The sequence below is a fragment of the Rana temporaria genome, chromosome 8 (assembly GCF_905171775.1).
Source record: "Rana temporaria chromosome 8, aRanTem1.1, whole genome shotgun sequence".
NCBI classification, from domain to species: domain Eukaryota; kingdom Metazoa; phylum Chordata; class Amphibia; order Anura; family Ranidae; genus Rana; species Rana temporaria.
In genome coordinates this window covers 81,407,905-81,427,904 of record NC_053496.1, presented here as the reverse complement: position 1 = coordinate 81,427,904, position 20,000 = coordinate 81,407,905, and the positions used below count along the sequence as shown (strand labels likewise).

Here is a 20,000-nt window from a genome sequence, read left to right as displayed (position 1 = left end):
CATTAAGTTACTTGGTACAAACATACTTTAACCACTTAAAGCGGTGGTTCCCCTAAAAATAAAATGTTGACATCGCATTTAGCAAATAAATTACAGTTAGAATCGGGTTGTTTTATTTAAAAAATACCTCCGTACGTATCGTTTCCATTATTCGGTCCCACCGCCACTTCCGGGTACGATGCAGGTGGTGGGCGTTCCTAATTGATTGACAGGCATCCGAACGACGCATCCATCGCGTCACGAGATGCCGAAAAAAGCCGAACGTCGGTGCGGCTCTATACGGCGCATGCGCACCGACGTTCGGCTTTTTCCGGCATCTCGTGACGCGATGGATGCGTCGTTCGGATGCCTGTCAATCAATTAGGAACGCCCACCGCCTGCATCGTACCCGGAAGTGGCGGTGGGACCGACTAATGGAAACGATACGTACGGAGGTATTTTTTAAATAAAACAACCCGATTCTAACTGTAATTTATTTGCTAAATGCGATGTCAACATTTTATTTTTAGGGGAACCACCGCTTTAAGCCCCGGACCAATATGTTGCTAAATGCCCAAAGGCGTTTTTACAATTCGGCACTGCCTCGCTTTAACAGACAATTGCGCGTTTGTGCGACGTGACTCCCAAACAAAATTGGCGTCCTTTTTTCCCCACAAATAGAGCTTTCTTTTGGTGGTATTTGATCACCTCTGCGGTTTTTATTTTTTGCGCTATAAACAAAAATAGAGCGACAATTTTGAAAAAAATGCAATATTTTTTACTTTTTGCTGTAATAAATATCCCCCAAAAACATATATAACTTTTTTTTTCCCTCAGTTTAGGCCGATACGTATTCTTCTACCTATTTTTGGTAAAAAAAAAAAAATAAAAAAAAATCGCAATAAGCGTTTATCGATTGGTTTGCGCAAAATTTATAGCGTTTACAAAATAGGGGATATTTTTATTGCATTTTTATTAATTTTTTTTTTTTTACTACTACTAATGGCGGCGATTTTTTTTGTGACTGCGACATTATGGCGGACACTTCGGACAATTTTGACACATTTTTGGGACCATTGTCATTTTCACAGCAAAAAATGCTGAGGGGGCGCTGAACGTGTTAGGCTTCACCTAGTGTGTGTTTAGGGGGGTGTGGCTGTAGGTCCGACGTCATCGATTGTGTCTCCCCTATAAAGGGGATGACACGATCGATGCGCCGCCACAGTGAAGCACGGGGAAGCAGTGTTTACATACGGCTCTCCCCGTTCTTCAGCTCCGGGGAGCGATCGCGACGGAGCGGCTATAAACGAATAGCCGCGCCGTCGTCCCGGATCGCTCCCCGAGGGAATCCGCCCGCCGCACGCAGCAGGGGGGGGGGGGGTCCCGATCGGACCCCTGACCCGCGGAAAGGCAAGGACGTATATATACGTCCTTCTGCCTGTCCGTGCCATTGTGCGGACGTAAATAGTCGTGCGGCGGGCGTTAAGGGGTTAACCAAACACAAATTTGCCCATTTAAGGCAAAGCAACAGGTTCTCTTGTAAGAACAAAGCTCCCACCCAATGAAGCTCCCTTCTTCTGTAGGAAGCAGGGGTCCAAACTGTGTGTAAGCTCCAGGGCTGGCAAAGGGACTGTTTTTTTGAATGTTCGATTATCAGAAATATATTTATTAAAGTGCTTGTAAAGGCTGAAGGTTTTCCTTATTGCATCAAGGTATAAGACCAACCCTTCCGTGTGCTGCTCCCCCCCACAGCCCCCCTAACAATTACCTTGGCTCCCTCTCGATCTAGTGTTGTGCACAAGAGCCTCGGCTGTCCCTGGGACTTCCTTTTCTCATTGACTGAGCCATTGGCTCCCACTGCTGTCAAACACAGCTAGTGAGCCAACAAGGAGAAAGCAGGTGGTGGCTGGCAAGACTGAGCCACGGCTCTGCGGGTCTTATGGATGCATAGATCAGAGCCTTGGAAGTGAGCATTTACCAGTGTCCACATTGCAAGCGACATGCTATTGGGGGCACAAGTCAGGAGCACCAGCAGTGGACCCAAGACAAGGATCGGGGCTGCTCTGTGCAAAACAGCAGAACCTTTAACTACCACCTGCCAGCGCAATCTTGATCTGGGTAAAGAGCCGATGACTCTTTAATCATGTCATCGGCTGTGTCCAAATGCAAACAGTGCCGTTTTCAGCTCAGAGCCAATCAGCAGCATCTCCTCACAGCAGAGATTGTACAGGTAATCAGGGCACTGATAATCACAGCCCTGATTATGAATGGACCCGCGGTGTATGAGACACAGGGCGAGGGGGGGAGCGAGGGGTGAGGGGGAGGGAGGGGGCTACCGCACAGAGTTTGGTTAAAAATAAAAAAATAAAAAGAACAAAAAAGTGGGAGAGATGACCGCAATTAAATTTATGACCTACAATGTCAGAGGATTGAATACCCCCGACTAAGAGGCACAAGATACTAAGAGAACTCAGTCGTTACAAAGCGGATGTCGTTTTCCTGCAGGAGACCCACCTGACCCTTAAATCTAACGTCAAGTTATACTACCCTGATTTTCCGCTATGGTTCTATGGGGACACGGTCTCAAAACGAGAAAGGGGTTTGATTTACATTAGAAGAGAGGATGACTGATGCCGATGGAAGATTTATTTTTCTAAAGGGGAAACTAGGGGAAACAGTATGCACCTTGGCGAATATATATGCACCCAACAGGCAACCAATCAAGTATGTCAGTGAAGTATTGGGCAGGTTACAGGACTTCAAGGCAGGGAAAACAATCCTGGCGGGAGACTTGAACTTCTGCCTAGAGCCAGAGGTGGATAGTACGTCACGTGCACAGGGGAAGAATAGCATCCAACTCAAAAAAATAAATAAAAAAATGTACAGTTGCCAGATAGTTGACATCTGGAGAGTACTACATGCAAAACAGCTGGACTATACGTTTTTTATTCCCCTGTGCACGAGACGTACTCCAGGATTGATTATATCATGGTCGATCATTGCCTGTTGGAATACATTGTGGACTCAAGAATAGAAATTGCATCACTATCCGATCATGCTCCGGTTAGCATGACAATGACTATCCCTGGTCACCAAAGAACATGCTGCCCTTGGAGACTGAATGAAGGACTGATAATTGACGAAGAAAGCCTAGAAAGGGTTAAAACAGAATTAAACCATTACTTTAGGATAAATGACACCGATGAAGTTCCCAATTCAATCTTATGGGACGCACATAAAGCTTTCATCAGAGGGATTTTGATCTCCGAGGGAGCCAAGAGGAAAAAAAATTGGAATTTGAAAATTAACAAGTTAACCGCCGAAATATCTAAAATTGAAAAAAAAACATAAAAAATACAGGCGAGACATAAGGAGCTATACCAAGACTTAGTCAGGAAAAGGGACGAACTCAAAGATCTACTGGAACAAGAGACTAGAAGTAAATTCAATAGAATAGCAAAGGAGAGGTACATGGGGTAACAAACTTACCAAACATCTAGCAAAAATGGTGCAAAAAAAAAAAAAGAAACTACATGAACAAAATCCACAATAAAAAGGGGGAGGTGGTACACTCCACAAAAGACATAGCAGAAACTTTCAAAACTTACTATGAGGAGTTATATTCGGTGAAGCAGGAGACATGGATGGAAGGGGAAAAAATGGAAAAAACTACAGCTACTAGACTGTGACTCCCAAATATTGGCCTGATCGAGAGTAAGACCTTGGACGGGCCCATATCAGAGGAAGAGATCAGCAAAGCCTTGGCAAACTCAGCTCCGGGTAAAAGCCCGGACGGGTTCACAACGCTATATTATAAAAAGTGTAAAGACATACTGATACCAAAGACTGTGCCAATATTATAACGGACTGGGAAAGGACTATCAAATGAGTAGGGATGCCCTGGAAGCTACAATCACAGTAATCCCGAAAAAAGGGAAAGACGTAAAGCTTTGCTCCGGGTATAGGCCAATATCGCTACTTAATGCAGACACCAAGTTGTTTGCAAAAGTGCTGGCGGAGCGACTGAAGAGGCACATGTCCTCACTAGTCCACCCAGACCAGGTGGGTTTTGTCCCTGAAAGAGAGGGAAGGGACAACGGGGTGAGAGCCCTGCTGCTCATCAGAAAGATGAAAGAGGAGGGGTCCCCAGGTCTATTCCTGTCAATTGTAGAAAGAAATGTTTGGACAGCCGCACTCTGGAAAAACCTTCTCGGTTGCCTTTTATTGGTAAATGTATTCAAACACCACACATCACAGCAAAGACAGGGGCATACAGCTGACGTTTCGCACTACAATCAGTGCTTACAACACAGAATAGCGTTCCTTGTCCTTAAACAGGACAAAAAACACAAGGGCTTAGCTATCCTAGACATTGAGAGGTACTACGAAGCGGTGGTAATGTCGAGGGTCATCGAGTGGGCAAGGGACAATAAGGAGAAGAGATTGGTGAAATTAGAAAATGCACTAGCAAATGTAAAATTAGGGAATATTTGGAACCCACCACAGCACAGAGCATTAAATGATAACATACACAAGGTAACACGTAACGCACTAAAAATTTGGGACACTCTACAAAAAAAAATAGATAAGGAGTATAACTCACCTCTTATAAGGCTAAAAGATAATGAGTACTTTGCACCGGGGAAAACAGTAGGGGGGAATTGGATTAAAAAAAAAAAGACAATGCACAGTTAAGGGATCTAACAAAGAATGGGAAATTAAAAACACTACAGGAATTAAAGCACAACGAGGACTTAATGACAATTAATGAATGTAGATATCAGCTGGCCCACTTTGTACAAAAATTACTCCAGCCAATAAGGACTGGAGAACAACTAACCGAAGTAGAAAGCCTATGTACCACAGAAAAAAAAAGTATAATTTCAAGACTGTACAAAATATTGATGGGAGTGGACGGGCTGGAGATCCCTCCGTTCATAAAAAAATGGGAACGGAGTTAGGAACACAAAAAGATAATTCCACAATAAGTAAAATGTTGAAGCTGACCCACTCTTCGGCTGTCGATAGTAGAACGGCAGAAATGAATTATAAGTGCTTAGCGAGATGGTACATAAACGCCAGACAAAACAAGTAAATTTAAAGAGGGGCAGTCGGCAGACTGCTGGCGAGGTTGTAGGGCCATAGGGACAATGGCCCACCTCTGGTGGACGTGCCCAAAAGTTAAAAAATACTGGGAAAAAATCATGGAATACATAAAGGATATAACTGGGAAGAAGATCAAATACGATCCATGGACTGTGTTGTTCCACGGGGGAGAGGAAGCGGTGAAACCCTACAGAAAGTGCTTGGTCCCACACCTGCTAAACGCAGCCAAAAGGTAAATACCTAAGAAATGGCAGGAGGCTGAGTGCCCCTCAACATGGGAATGGATAGACTCTGTAGAAGAGACATATCGTATGGAAGGGTTAAAGAACAGCATCGAGGAGGGAAATATGGCCCGAAAGGAGAAATGGTCACATTGATTGACATTCAAGAAGACATGGAGTTATGCGAAAAATCTCAGGGCCATGGACTTATAGGGACCAGTGGAGGTAGATTGTAGAAACCGTAACTAGAAGACCTCTAACTGATAGGCATCCATTTATGTAGAAAGGAAAAAACCTAAGAAATATTAACGCTTAGTCTACTTCTTGTTTTACTTACTTAATCTACATCATGTACTACGATAAAGAGGGGGGAGGGGGATGCTTGATAACTCACGAATGATGCGAAACCAAGATGAGACATAAGAAGCAACCTAACCGTGAGCGAGTTTCGCTGTTCCTATAGGTGGAGTCTGATGTGAAAAAAAAAAGAAATCTCTCTGTTGGAAGAAAATTATAAAAATTAAATTTGGGTACAGCGTTGCATGATCGCACAATTGTCATGCAGAGTGTAACGGCACTGAAAGCTGAAAATTGGCCTGTTTAGGAAGGGGATGAAAGTGCGTAGTAATGAACCGGTTAAACATATTAAGGGGAATGTATCAAAACCAACAGCCAGAATGCATTGCAACCAATCCGCTTCTATCTTTGATTTTCAAAGCAGAACTAAACCCATTGATTCAGTTTCCCTAACAGTTCAAGGCATGCCATGAATGATAGCGATCACAGTTGCTTGTACTCTCCATGGCAACTGTAGATCAAACAGAGGCCAAGAAGCCGGTTTCCTTGGCTGTAAAGAAGAGGATTTATTTCTGCTATAACTTAACAAGCGGATTGGTTACTATGCAAAGCTGTCTATATATTGAGTTTTGATAAATTGCCCCTATTAGTAACAGTTATGAAAATGAACAAAAATAATTCCCAAATTATTTTATTAAACAAAAGATCAGTCAACAAAGACTTCTTATTTCAGACACTGCAATACAATCCCATACACACATATTAGGTATGGTTATGCAGAACAATGGCTTCAGTGCATATAAGCGTACAATTACAGATTAGTGCTGCTCTCATTTGCAGTAAACCAGGATTTAAGGTGAATGTCAGTTACTGGAACTGTAAAAAGGCCAGAAAAGATTCTAGAACGTTGGGCTGGAATAGAAAACCCCCAATATGAACATTATTTCCAGCACACGGCAAAAATAAGACTACATATTCGCAACCGAGACAACGTTCTTCCAACTAGACCTAATTTGATCATAGATAGAACAAAGGCATGCAGGAACCACCAGCCTAATGACGCGATTTACCATGGATGGCATTTTGGTGCCTTTGTGTAGCTACACATCCTGTTAGAAAATGAAGGAAGTTTAGACAATGCAATCTGGGTCACATTTAGTTCATTTGTAGCCATTTGGTTAAAAAGCATACACCACGCAAAAAAGGTAAAAGGAGCTACAACAGATTTATGAATGTACAGTAGCAAATTTAAGAAAAACAAATCTGTTATGATAAACTGTCTCTATATACTCATTACCTTCCAAAAGTGTACTAGATAAGTGTGTGCAAAGAATAATTCATTTATTAATGCAAATGTGCAGTCTGCAACAAGCTAACATTGTATTAATCTTTCCAACCCTGCAAGCTGGCCTAGTGCGAGAACTGCTGTGTCAGTGTTCCTAATATGGTGGAAAAAAAAAAAAAAGCATATGATGAGCTGGAAGAGAGATAATAAGTGAAGAGAAGCACCGATTATAGATGAAATCTAAGCAATTAGGTAAACACAGCTGAAACACATTATAAAAGTATAAAAGCATTTCTTTCCAGTCCAATTTGCAAAGCCCTACCAGGTAGCATAGCCAGGCTGACTACTGCTTGATCACCACCACACTGGGCCAGCAAGAAATGTAAAAATGAGGACATAAGCAGACCGCTGAGCTCCTCCCCCTACTCTTTACTCACATGCAGATACCAATCAGCCATAACTTTATGACCACTGTAAGTAAATATAAATGATTTCAATACAATGGCAGCTGAAAAGTGGGTGGGACGTTAGGCGGCAAATAAACATGTCCCTAAAGTTGTGTTGAAAGCAAAAAAATGGGCATTGCAGTTTGTTGTGAATGGGGCTGCATAACAACAGGCCATTCAGGGTGCCCATGCTGACCCGTGTCAACAGCCAAAGGTGCCTACAATAAGCATGTAAACATCAGAACTGGACCACAAAGCAATGGAAGGAGGGGGCATGGTCTGATGAACGACAAGTGCAAGTGTCAACAAAAATCGGCACCAGGTTGCACTATGGGCCAACGGCAAGTCAGCAGAAGGCAGTGTGATGCTTTGGGCAATGTTTTGCTGGGAAACCTTGGGTCCTGCCATTCATGTGGATGTTACTTGACACGTACCATCTACCTAAACATGGTTTCTAATAAGTACACCTCTTCATGTAAATATTCCCTGAAGGCAATGGCCTCTTTCAGCAGGATATAGCACCCTGTCACACTGCAAAAATGGTGCAAGAATGCTTTAAGGTACGCAACGAGTTCAAGGTGCCTGGCCTGCACATTTTTGCTCCACATCTTAGTCAATTGAGCATCTGTGGGATGTGCTGGAAAAAGCTCAATCCATGGAGGGCCCCACCCCTTACAGGCTTTGCTACTGACCACTTGGTGCCCAATAATACAGCATACCTTCAGAGGTTACATAGTCAGGTTGAAAAAAAAAAAGTAAACACAAGTTCAACCATAAAAAAAAATATCGTACAATCCCAGATAACCAGTTGATCCAGAGGAAGACAAAGAGGTCTAGTGGCATTCATGTTGTTATAGGTCAGGGCTGTTTTGTTGGCAAAATGGGGCCCTATGCAATATTAGATGGGTGGCCATAAAATTATGGCTGATCAGCGCAAGTCTCCTTGCCCAATGCCATCATATAGGCATCAAAAAAGCATTAGCTGGAATTAACCTTTACAAGGGTTTGACAAATTTGCTTGGAATCTAGGAGCCAGCTAAAAAAAGTTAGGAGCCAGAAAATGTGCCCCGTTCCGACGAGCTTGCACACAGAAGCGAACACATACGTGAGTAGCGCCTGCATATGTAAACGGTATTGAAACCACACGTGTGAGGTATCGCCGCGATCGTTCGAGCGAGAGCAATAATTCTAGCTCTAGACCTCCTCTGTAACTCAAAACATGCAACCTGTAGAATTGTTTAAACGTCGCCTATGGAGATTTTAAAGGGTTAACAGTTTGTCTGCATTCCACGAGCAGTTTTGAAGAGTGACATGTTGGGTATCAATTTACTCAGCTTAACATTATCTTTCACAATATAAAAAAAAAAATTGTGATAACTTTAATGTCGTCTTATTTTTTTAATTAAAAAAAAGTGTATTTTTCCCCAAAAAAAGTGCGCTTCTAAGACCGCTGCGCAAATACCGCGTGACAGAAAGTAAGTATTGCAACGATCGCCATTTTATTCTCTAGGGTGTTAGAATAAAAAATATATATAATGTCTGGGGGTTCTAATTAGAGGGAAGGAGATGGCAGTGAAAAATTACACATTAGAATTGGTTTTACTTGTAATGCCAACGGCCACCACCAGATGGTGCCAGGTCACAGAAGGAAGCTTGGGACTTCACAAGGCCGCGGCCTCAATTACCGGCCGTCACGGGATCCTGTGCCTCCGTGCGCCCCCCACCGCGCGATCGCCCGCGACAGGGGGTAATTGAGGCTGCGGCTTTGTAGGCCACAAAGCCGCGGCCTCAATTACCGGCGGGCGCCAGGTCACAATTTGTCGCAATTGCGACCTGGCGCCCGGGTTGTCGAGCCCTGACCTTTACTATGTTGGTCAAGTCCATCAAAATCTGGGATTCACACACACAAAAAGCATCAGTTTTGAGGAGGTAAAGCTGGAGTTCAAGACTCACACTGGAGCTGGATGCAAAAATGGAATTCAATAGCCACATTCAACTTTTAGGTCAATATGGTGAAAAAGGAGCACCAACAAATGTAGAAATACTAACCCATTAAAAGTTCTATATACTTTTTCAGATATGAAAAGGGAAAGAGGGAGGGAAAGGGTCAAACATGCTGGGCGTTTTCCCCCCTTTTAAACAACCTTTTGAAGAAAGTCTGACTGCTGTGGACTCTCTGGACCCACACATTTCACATGTATTTAATAACAAAATGCTTTTTTTAAAAAGAATAAAAACACTTACCTTACAACATCGTCTATATTGTTTCGGTATACACCTTCAAGTCTTTCTGCTGGAAATCCCATAGCAATTATATTTGGATAAATATCTAAAGATTTCTGTCAAGGTAAGTAACAAATGCTATATAGTGATGCATAAAATGAATAGTTTATAGCAGATCATTTAAAGACTGATACAATTAAAGAAAGAAAAAAACACGTAAAAGTTGCTGTCCTTCTGAAATTGTTGATACCGGTCTCTGGATTTAATATTTTCAACAACGATGACCTTAAAATGTATATGAAGTAAAGAATCCAACTAGTTACTTTTCCCATATTTCACCTATAATGGGACCGTATAACAAAAGACAAATATACTTTTAATCCCAAACAAAAAAAACACACACACCCACACCAGAAATTAGCCCAATCACCTGTGATCATTATGATATAATCTAAGGGAAAAGCAATGCTCATTAAAGAGGAAGTAAACCCCCCCCCCCCCAATACTAGCTCATTATGTGGCACTTACCCGAGATAGAAGCCCCCGAAGTCCTCCTCGCATCTTCTGCCTGTTACCGCTCCGGCGCGGTGATTGGCCAGAGCGGCGATGACGTCACTCCCACGCATGCGCGAAATCACGGCATTGACCCCCGTTAATGCCATTGACATAAACGGCACTTTCAGTGCGCCTGCGCCGTTGTCTACAGCACGCATGCGCCCTAGACATCAGCGTCTGTCATTTCTGCAAATATCTCCTAAACCTTTTAGGTTTGGGAGATATTTGTTGCACCTACAGGTAAGCCCTAATCTAGGCTTACCTGTAGGTTAAAGGGGTTTACAACCACTTTAATGCACCTATGGCATTTATGACACAATTGCAACGCAGAATGCTTGTTAAATGCCCATGAAAGTGTGTTTTTTTTTTTTTTTCATTCAAATTTAAGTTTATTTTCAATAAAATAAATACATACATTTGTATTAAATTAGCAATAAATAAGTCAATAGCACGCAGAAATATAATAATTTAAATACATTTCAATTCATAATAATCATTCCTGTCTTATTAACTGCCACTTATATCTATCCATCCTATATGCTCTACACCATGTGGTGAAAGTAAGGCAGTTCACATAAGCTAAATTAAAAGACTATTTCAAAGTAATACTTTAAACTTGAAAGAGAAACAGAATATTTTCATATATCAAGGAATTCCTAGGTCTAGCGTTATCGCACAATAAGTTATATAAGGGATAAAACTAATTGAGTGTACCAGATTAAATTACTTAGAATAATTAAAGGATAAGATATCCGGAGTGCATCAACCTCTCCGACACCCCTAACGGGAACTTTCTGTGTCCAAGAGGTTGAGCAAAACCTCCAATCCTCCCTCCCTCCCTCCAATAACTATTACTGGAACTCTCCGATAACCGAAAACAAATTTTCGGAATCCCCATCAAATATAATGTGTTTTTTTTTTAAGTGGAAAGTGCTTGAAGGGGAAGTGATGTAGAGGAAATGATCAGCTTTGATGCATATTTAAGTTGTGATGCGATAGGAATTAGAGTTCTCTGCCAAATTATTTCTATACTTTTATCCTGCTTGGCAACTTGTTGCCAGATCTGTTTTTCTTTTGTATATGTCGCATTAGATCAGGATACTAGGGGTCATATAATGGACAAGCTCACCTTTTAGAACACATTGCATGTTCCACCCGTATTAAAGCGGTGTTCCACCCAAAAACTGAACTTCTGCTTTAAGGGAAGGTGACCCCCCCCTGACATAACAAATTTTGCATGTTCTTTTTTTTTGGGGGGGGGGGGGGAGCAGAAATACTCTTTTTAGAGGGCTCCAGCTCCCACTTCCTCCCAAGGAAGGGAGCTCACCTCTCCCCCTGTCTCTCGGCAATCATCTGGGACACGTCACAGGTCTCAGATGATTGCTTGGCCAGTCAGGGTGTGCAGCGCGTGCCTGGCTGTGAAGCCACAGCCAAGCGCCCACAGCGACAATGGTAAGCTGCTGAGGGCACCGGAGCTTGGCGGGAGGGCCCTCTTCCGCCCCCAAATAAAAGTGATCTTGCGGCAAATGCTCTGCAGAGACCACTTTTATCTGAAAGCTGACCACCCGCTGAAGAGGATACAGGGGTTATGGCAGCTAACTGCTTCCATAACAATGATATTCCTCTTCAAAAAGCCGGTGTACAACGACGGCGGGTGGTCGGCAAGTGATTAAACACCAAGTATAAAAACACTCACATTTTCCTGTGCTTAGAGTGCAACAAACTAAAAAGCATTTGGTCCTCACAGTGTGGGTATAAGACAGACAGTATTTCCATGGTATGCTCACAACCATGTGATTTGCAGTCCAAGGACCTAGACTATGGAACGCTCTACCAACCAGCATTCGATTGGCGGTGAACTACCTGGCCTTCAGAAGAAAAATCAAAACCCATCTCTTCTGAGGGCAAAAGTTTACTTAGGGAACGGATACTAAGCGCCCAGAGGCGATTCAGTTTGCATGTGTTGCGCTATATAAGTTTCTCATTCACAATGCGTGCCTCAGTGTGACGACAGATTGGCCCCTCCAATACGTGTTACGACACAGGGTCACATGGCTTCTTTGGGGAGATATTGTCCTGTCAAAATACAGTTTCACCCTAAGGGTGCATTCACACTTGTTATTCACCTACTCAGTGATAAGATGAGAACCCCAATGGAGGATCCAGCTGTAAAAGCAGTCTCATTGAAAGTAATGAGAACCTGTCTACTCCGGCAGCTAGTTGCGCCCCATTACATTTACAAATGTGAATGCACCCCAACGCTAGTTGCTTAGCAGCCGTTCCAACTATCTTGTTTTAGAACTTTGTCACTCTGAAACATAGTAGAGAAGAACCTTTGACTCTCCAGGATAGCGGCTGTTAAAGCAAAACTGAATTTTCAGTTTATATTATTTTTTTAGTAATAAATGTACAACGGTAGAAAATGTTGCAGAAAAAGCCAGGGTTACCATAACAGTAAGCACAAAAAGGTGCCAACCAGGACAGCCAAATTCTGCCTACAAACATCCTCCCAATGCTTTGGAAACTGTGGCCAGACGTGTACCTTGCTCCATATTTGGTGGCAATCCTCAATTACCTAGATTCTGGATTAGAATCTTCAATTTTCTATACTCTGTCACAGTGTAAATATTCCTAGATGACCAAAAACTGCATTGTTACCCAAGATCACAGTGATAGCGCTAAATATTCAAAAAGATTAAGGCCATATAATGTTGGCTGTCAGAATCACAATTGCGAGGAGCTGGAAACAGTCAGATGTGTCTAGTGAATGTCAAACACAAATTGAATTAGATAAGGATTAAGAATCAACTCGCATATATGTTCAAAAATATTGAAATTACATAAAGCGTGGGACCCATGGAAGAAGTTATGAGACCGAGAAGGGTTGTTTAGTGCCCTGTAACTTCACTCGCTTTCCCATTTTCCTTTTCTATATTTATAACAGCAAAGCGATAACAGTAGTTTGAAAAAGGATGGTGAAAATAAAAGGTGGGTCGGACCTATAGTATACAAAATTGTTAAATATACCGTAATAACGACCCGTCAGACAACCCAGTACACATTTCTACTGTTCTTATCCAAATCTACATAAGATTACTTACAATGTTTACTATGTTACTACAAGAGATATTTGTAAAACGTTAACGGATTGAATAAATGCGCTAAATACATCCCAAGTGCATCAAAACAATACTGTGCAAATTCACAGTTTTAGGTCTTTTAAAAAAAAAAAAAAAAAAATCTGCTAAAATAGAAAAGCCTGTCCTGCGCTAGTATGCTGCAGAGAGGAACCCTTGTTCTCTGTGGAGAAGCAACAAAATCTTTTCAGAGGTCTGACATGCCACCTGCTAAGTGAGTCCCCAATTAGTGGGAAGCAGGAGCTTGTTGGGCTATAGGGCCGAGTCAGCTGGGGGCAGTGTGGCAATAAGACTTTATGGCCGACTGGATGAGGTAGAGTTTGTGACATCACGTGCTCGCCATCGGAGGACGCCTTATATGCATTCATAAAAATACAAGACATCCTGTGAATGGTGAACAGCCCTCAGCCCAACTCCATTTTGATTCATGAATGGGATAGGAAGTCCCTGTACTACTGCTGCAAAATAAACTACATAGTAGGATATACAGTTCATACAGCACTGACAACAGCCACATGTATTCATACAAACTTCCCAAAAGGCTTTAAAAAGCGCCATCCAAAAGAGAAAAACAAAATTGGAGTACAGCTGGTGTTTAATTAAATGCATCAAGTAAAGTTTGTAACCTTTGAAAGGAGATCATCAAATCGATAAAATAATGCAAGAAAAACAATATGGTGTCCAATAACACATACATGATAAATAAAAAAAAATAAAAAAGTATGGCACTAATGGGGAAAAAAATGGTATCTTGCTAGAATATTGCGACATCAATGAACATTTCCAAAACACAATGATCCAGCTGAAAATGATAGTGACATTGAAAACCCCGGCATTACTAGTAAATTCAGATCCATTTCTACAGAGCTGTTGCAAATAGCATTTTGTATTAGACTAAACATACAGATTTCCCTGGGATGTTAAGGGGAAAACAAAAAACCTTCAAGACTCCAGCCCATGGCTGAGTCCACTGAGGGTAACTGCCAGTCTTTCCTTCACCTGGGCAGTCAATGCACAGCATACAGCCCATAATAATTACCATGAATGACTGTGCTCTGTTGTCCTCGTGTATATGGTGGTGCTATAGTAAAAACACAAGTACAGTGTATGGGCGTATGCAAAAAATTAGAAAAAGCATCCGAAAAAGGGCTAAAAGCGCCCCTGCAGCAGCGCTTTGCCAGCGCTTCCCATAAATTTCAATGGACAGGGGCGCTTTAGGAGCGGTGTGTACGCTCTTTAAAGATGCGGCTAGCAGGACTTTTTTTTGACGTCCTGCCAGCGCACGGCTCAATGAGCTGTAAGCCATAATCACCACAATTATGACAAATTACGGCTTGAACTATCTTGTTTTGCATGTAATGAGTCTCTCAAATGTTAGTTTCACCTCTTAGGCCCGGTTCCCACTTGTGCAAGTTCATAACGAATGTGATGTGTCAAAAAACACTTAAAATTCGCATGTCATCCCTAAAGTCGTTTTTTCAATGACGGTTGTTCACATACATGCGTTGCGATTCCTCTACGAATGAAATAAAAAAAAATAAAAAAGAAGGGGGGGTGGTGTCTTGTCCGACTTTACTGCGTTGCGAATTTAGTCTCCATAGACATCAATGTAAATAGTTCTGGAATCGCAATGATGGTTCACATATGTGCAAATGTCACCATGCGATTCTCCACAAAAACCAGGAAGTACACAGGAAGTGAACACCTTTTTTTTTACACTATGATTTCATTGGCTAGAACATTAAATCGCAGCTGCCATCAGTGTGTACCGGTCCTTAAGTTGCATTGGTGAAATAAATTAACTTTTGCACAATATTCAAATTTTTCGAGTTTTACCATAGTTAGTAGACGCTATAACTTTTGTGCAAACCAATCAATGTCTGCTTACTGCGATTTTGTTTACCAAAAACATGTAGAATAAATATCGGCCTAAAACACAGAAAAGTTTGTTTTTTGCTTTTTAAACAAAATGGGATATTTACTACAGCAAAAATATATTTTTATATAAATATATAATTTTTTTTAAATGGTTGCTTTTATTTATAGCACAAAAAAAAAAAGGCAGAGGTGATCGATATACCCCCAAAAGCTCTAGTTGTGGGGGAAAAAAAAAAAAAGAACATTAATTTTGTTTGGGTACAACATCGCACGACAACATGCGCAATTGTCAGTTAATGAGCCAGTTAAGGGCCTGGTCATTGAGCCAGCCAAATCTTCCGGGGCTGAAGTGGTTAAAAAAAAAAAGTTTTTTTTTTTTTTTTAGATGGTCTTTGCTCTAGATCTCTGGCTGTGTGTGGCCCATCAGTCAGCAGGAAGAAAAACAGCACCTGATGTGCTGTGCTTGATCTAAAACCCATGAAAAATCAGAAAAAAATAAAAAAATGCTCTCCCCCAATAATCACCAGGTAGTAAAAACCATGGGATGTTGTGTGTGACATTGGTAATTACGGCATAAGCATTAAACACTTGCATTGACATTTCTTGTAACGAGAACACAAGTTGCTTTTTGTGATCCTTTTTGAACGGACACGCATTTCCATGCGTCGTGCATATGTGCGTTTGTCACTGCAAATGAGCTCAAAGACCAAAATTTTAGCCCTGAGCCAAGTGCATTTTCACACGCATGGTTTACTGCATTTTTTGCATGCTGTGCAGCAAAATCACATATCTGGAGTGCCTATAAGAATGAATGTCACCCAAACGCACATCACAAGTATTGCCGCAATTAAGCGTCTTAACGATTCTGTCCATGATTACAAAACGCTAATGTGAATGCCTTAAGGTTCACAAACCTATGAGAATGTTGCAGTTATGCCAATTATCTGCACAAACCCAACTTAATCTACCGTATTTATCGGCGTATATCGCGCACTTTTTTGCCCTGAAAATCAGGGCAAAATCGTGGGTGCGCGATATACGCCGATACCCGCGCCGTGCTTGAATGCCTGCGCCGACATAGACCGAGCACAGTACACTCGGGAACATTCGGCTTCACTCGTAGTCACGCTCTGACGTTTATGCGTGAGAAGCCGAGCCTGGCCGAATATACCTGAGTGTACTGTGCTCGGTATATGTCGGCGGAGGCTTCAAACTGAGCGCGGGAAGCGGGGATTCGACATGAAGACAGCGCGGGAGAAGCCGGGAGGACACCACGAGGCCGCAGACGGACGCCGGACCGGACGAGGCCGCCGGGCAAGACACCAAAACTGTAAGTAGTAAAATGTAATAAAATGTTTTTTTACAAGAAAAACAGGTCAAAATTAGGGGTGCGGGCAATACCCCGATAAATACGGTCATTTTAAAAGTTACAGTAATTTTTTTTAGTACCGATAGCAAAATTATAAAAACGAAGCTATTGTACAGCACACCGAACACAGTTCCTGTATCTAAAAAATATATATAAGGGTAAAAAGCAATAGTATGTAATCTCTCAAAGTAAAGACAGCCTCAGCAGTCTTGCCATGGTAAGCTGTTGAAAACCAATGTTCATTAGGCAGCCAAAGGTCACACCAATCTCTTCACTGTTCACATTTTACAACTAAACCAGATCAATTGTAACAAAAACCACACACACACATTTATATATATATATATATATATACATATATATATATATACACATATATACATACACACATACATACATACATACATATATATATATATATATATATATATATATATATATATATATTCCATAATCCTGGAAATATTTCAGGAAGAAGAAAAATGAATGTCTATTTCATTGCAAAGTACTGGCAGACGAGGGACAGACATTATTTGTCTCTTACCTGCTTATTGAAAAAAATCTTAATATATGTTCAATGCCAATTTGTTATTTTACACAGACAACCAAGGGCATCCTCCACTACATCACTATCCCGCAAAAAGAAGAACCTGTATAAATTGATGTGACACTAAACCAGTAATGAACTTGTCAGGTTGTGCAGAGAGGAGTTGGAGTACAAGCACCAGGGATATAAAGCAGTGTCTGTTCTCAGTCATGGTGCAGACTTTCAGCAGTATCTCCTCTTACAACAGTGAACACTTTGTGCTCGGGATACCACGGCTAGGCCAAGGAAAACGCCTTTGGTATTTTCAGCATAGGGGATATATTCATGGTGTCTGCCAAGCTCATTTCTGAAGTGACTGTACTTGAAAAAAAGCACTGTTATACTCTAAACTTCAAATCCTGAGGCAGGAAATAATCCTTTTTGGCTAGAAAACGCTTTTAGAAATGTTCTTCGAAGAATGCCTGTTTCACTCGGTAAGCAACGGAGAAAGCACTTGTAGATCACGCATTACTAGGGGGAGGAAAAAGAATTAAAGAGACCTGAACACAAAAACAAAATTGAACTCTGCATACTCTACAGTGGCTGAGGCGTTCTCACTCATACTTTACATTCAAAGTGGTTCCATAAAATTATTAAATATTGTTTTATCATGTCATTTGGATTTTATTTATTTTTTTAAATATAGGTTTTCACGGTTGCAAGCCATAACCGTTCCTCCATTGCAACATACATAGCTTGCATTAACCAAATGGCATTGAGAATCCATAGAACAGCAATGCAATGCCCAATTCTCCACTTCAGCGGCTTACTGACCAGCGGTGAGGAAGTGACGTGATGCCTCCTAGTGATAGAGAATGAGATGGAGAGAAATACACACACACACAGGATTTATATAGCGCCAACAGTTTGCAACATCAGGGAAGATAGTACAGTTACAATACAGGAGGGATCAGGGTGCCCTGCTCGTTACAATACATATACACACATAGCTTTATTAAAGCGGATCTCCCGCGGCCATTCGTTTTTTTTTTTTTGTTTTTTTTTTGGGCATTAAATTTATTTATGGTGTATAAAGAGAGGACTCACTCTTCTGCTGTTTAAAGTCATCCCTTGTCTGATTTTGTCTGGAATTATAACTTATATTTTCTTTGTAACTCCGTTTCCATTTTGCTTGTGGGCACTGCGAAGCCCACAAGCACTCATTTCCTTGTTCCGGGTTTCCATCTAAATGGGCGGTGTCACAGAAAAAAAAAAACTTCCGTTCTTTAATGCATTCTAGTCTGCTGTTTGATTAAGATAATGTATTGAAATAGGGCGGAGCTCCGCTTTAAGTACAGCTGTTCAATTGCTTGGTAAAACAAATTGCTAATCAGCCAATCACATGGCAGCAACTCAATGCATTTAGGCAACTAGATGTGGTGAAGAGTCCAAACTAAGCATCAGAATTGGGAAGAAAGGGGATTTAAGTGACTTTGAACATGGCTTGGTTGTTTGTGTCAGACAGTCTGGTAGGAGTATTTCAAAAACTGTTCAATTTCTGCAGTTTTCACACACAACCATCTCTAGGGTCTACAGAGAAAGGTCTGAAAATGAGAAAATATCCAGTGAGAGGCAGTTGTGTGGACGAAAATGCTTTATTGATGTCAGAGGAGAATGGGCAGACTGGTTTGAGATGATAGAAAGGCATAACAGTAACTCAAATAACTATCCCTGAATGCACAACACATCAAACCTTGAAGCAGATGGACTACAGCAGCAGCAGACCACACCCATTGCTACTCCTCTCACCTAAAAGCAGGTAACTGAGGCTACAACTCGCAAAGGCTCAGCAAAATTGAAAAAAAAAAAAAAAAAGATTGGAAAAACGTTGCCTGGTCTGAAGAGTCTCGATTTCAGCTGCAACATTCAGATGGCAAGGGTCAGAATTTTGTGTAAACTTTACAAACGCATGGGTCCATTCTGCCTTGTATCAATTGCTCAGGTTGGTGGTGGTATAATGGTGTGGGGAAAATTTTCTTGCCACACTTTGGGCCCGTTCGTACCAATTAAGCATTGTTTAAATGCCACGGTCCACCTGAGAATTGTTGCCAACAAAGTCCATCCCTTTATTACCTCAGTGTACCCATCTTCTGATGGCTCCTTCCAGCAGGATAATGCACCATGTCACAAAGCGCAAATCATCTCACCACTGGTTTCTGGAACACAATGTGGTCACTGTACGCCAATGGCATCCAGTGTCACCAGATCTCAGTTCAACAGAGCACCTTTGGGATGAGAATCCGATTGCTTCTGTGGACAGGTGTCTTTTATACAACAAGCCGAGATTAGGAGCACTCCCTTTGAGTGTGCTTCTAATCTCAGCTCATTGCCTGTATAAAAAGAAGACACCTGGGAGCCAGAAATCTTGCCAATTAATAGGCGATCAAATACTTACTCATTGAAATGCAAATCACTGTTAAAATAAAACTACCATTCAAATTATAGACTGATCATTATTTTGTCGGTGGGCAAATGTACAAAATCAGCAGGGGAGCAAATACTTTCTCCCCCTCACTGTACTCTCAACATGCTGGCTGGACAATGAAGGAGCAGAACCAATCTGACCAGTCATCATGCAGCTCTCTTGTGCTGCTATGTACAAGAACATTCACAAACTTGCTATAGACATTATCTGCATTTAAAGGGTAATAATAGTGCTTTTTCACTGAGCATATTTTTTGTAGTGCTCACATTTAGCCTAGGTTCACACTGATCCATGCAAAACACTGCATACGATTCACACAGGAATCGCAGCACATGCAATGTCTAAGCGGTTTTGTATGTCTTATTATCTCGCATGGACATGCGATTGCCAAGCAGTGCAATGTAATGCGGGGAAACACAGCGAATCTTGTGCATTCCAATCATCGCATCAGTGTGAACCAGGGCTGAAGGGTTTAATGCACCATTAACATTTT

At 41.6% G+C, this 20,000-nt stretch overlaps 1 protein-coding gene across 1 annotated transcript in view; it reads right to left on the bottom strand.

Annotated features, from left to right (window-relative positions):
• Positions 1 to 20,000, bottom strand: part of PTEN (phosphatase and tensin homolog) — a 108,391-nt gene that overhangs the window by 53,815 nt on the left and 34,576 nt on the right. Inside the window, 1 exon segment of the mRNA XM_040362082.1 lies at positions 9,579 to 9,663. Coding sequence (XP_040218016.1) covers positions 9,579 to 9,663 — 85 coding nt within the window.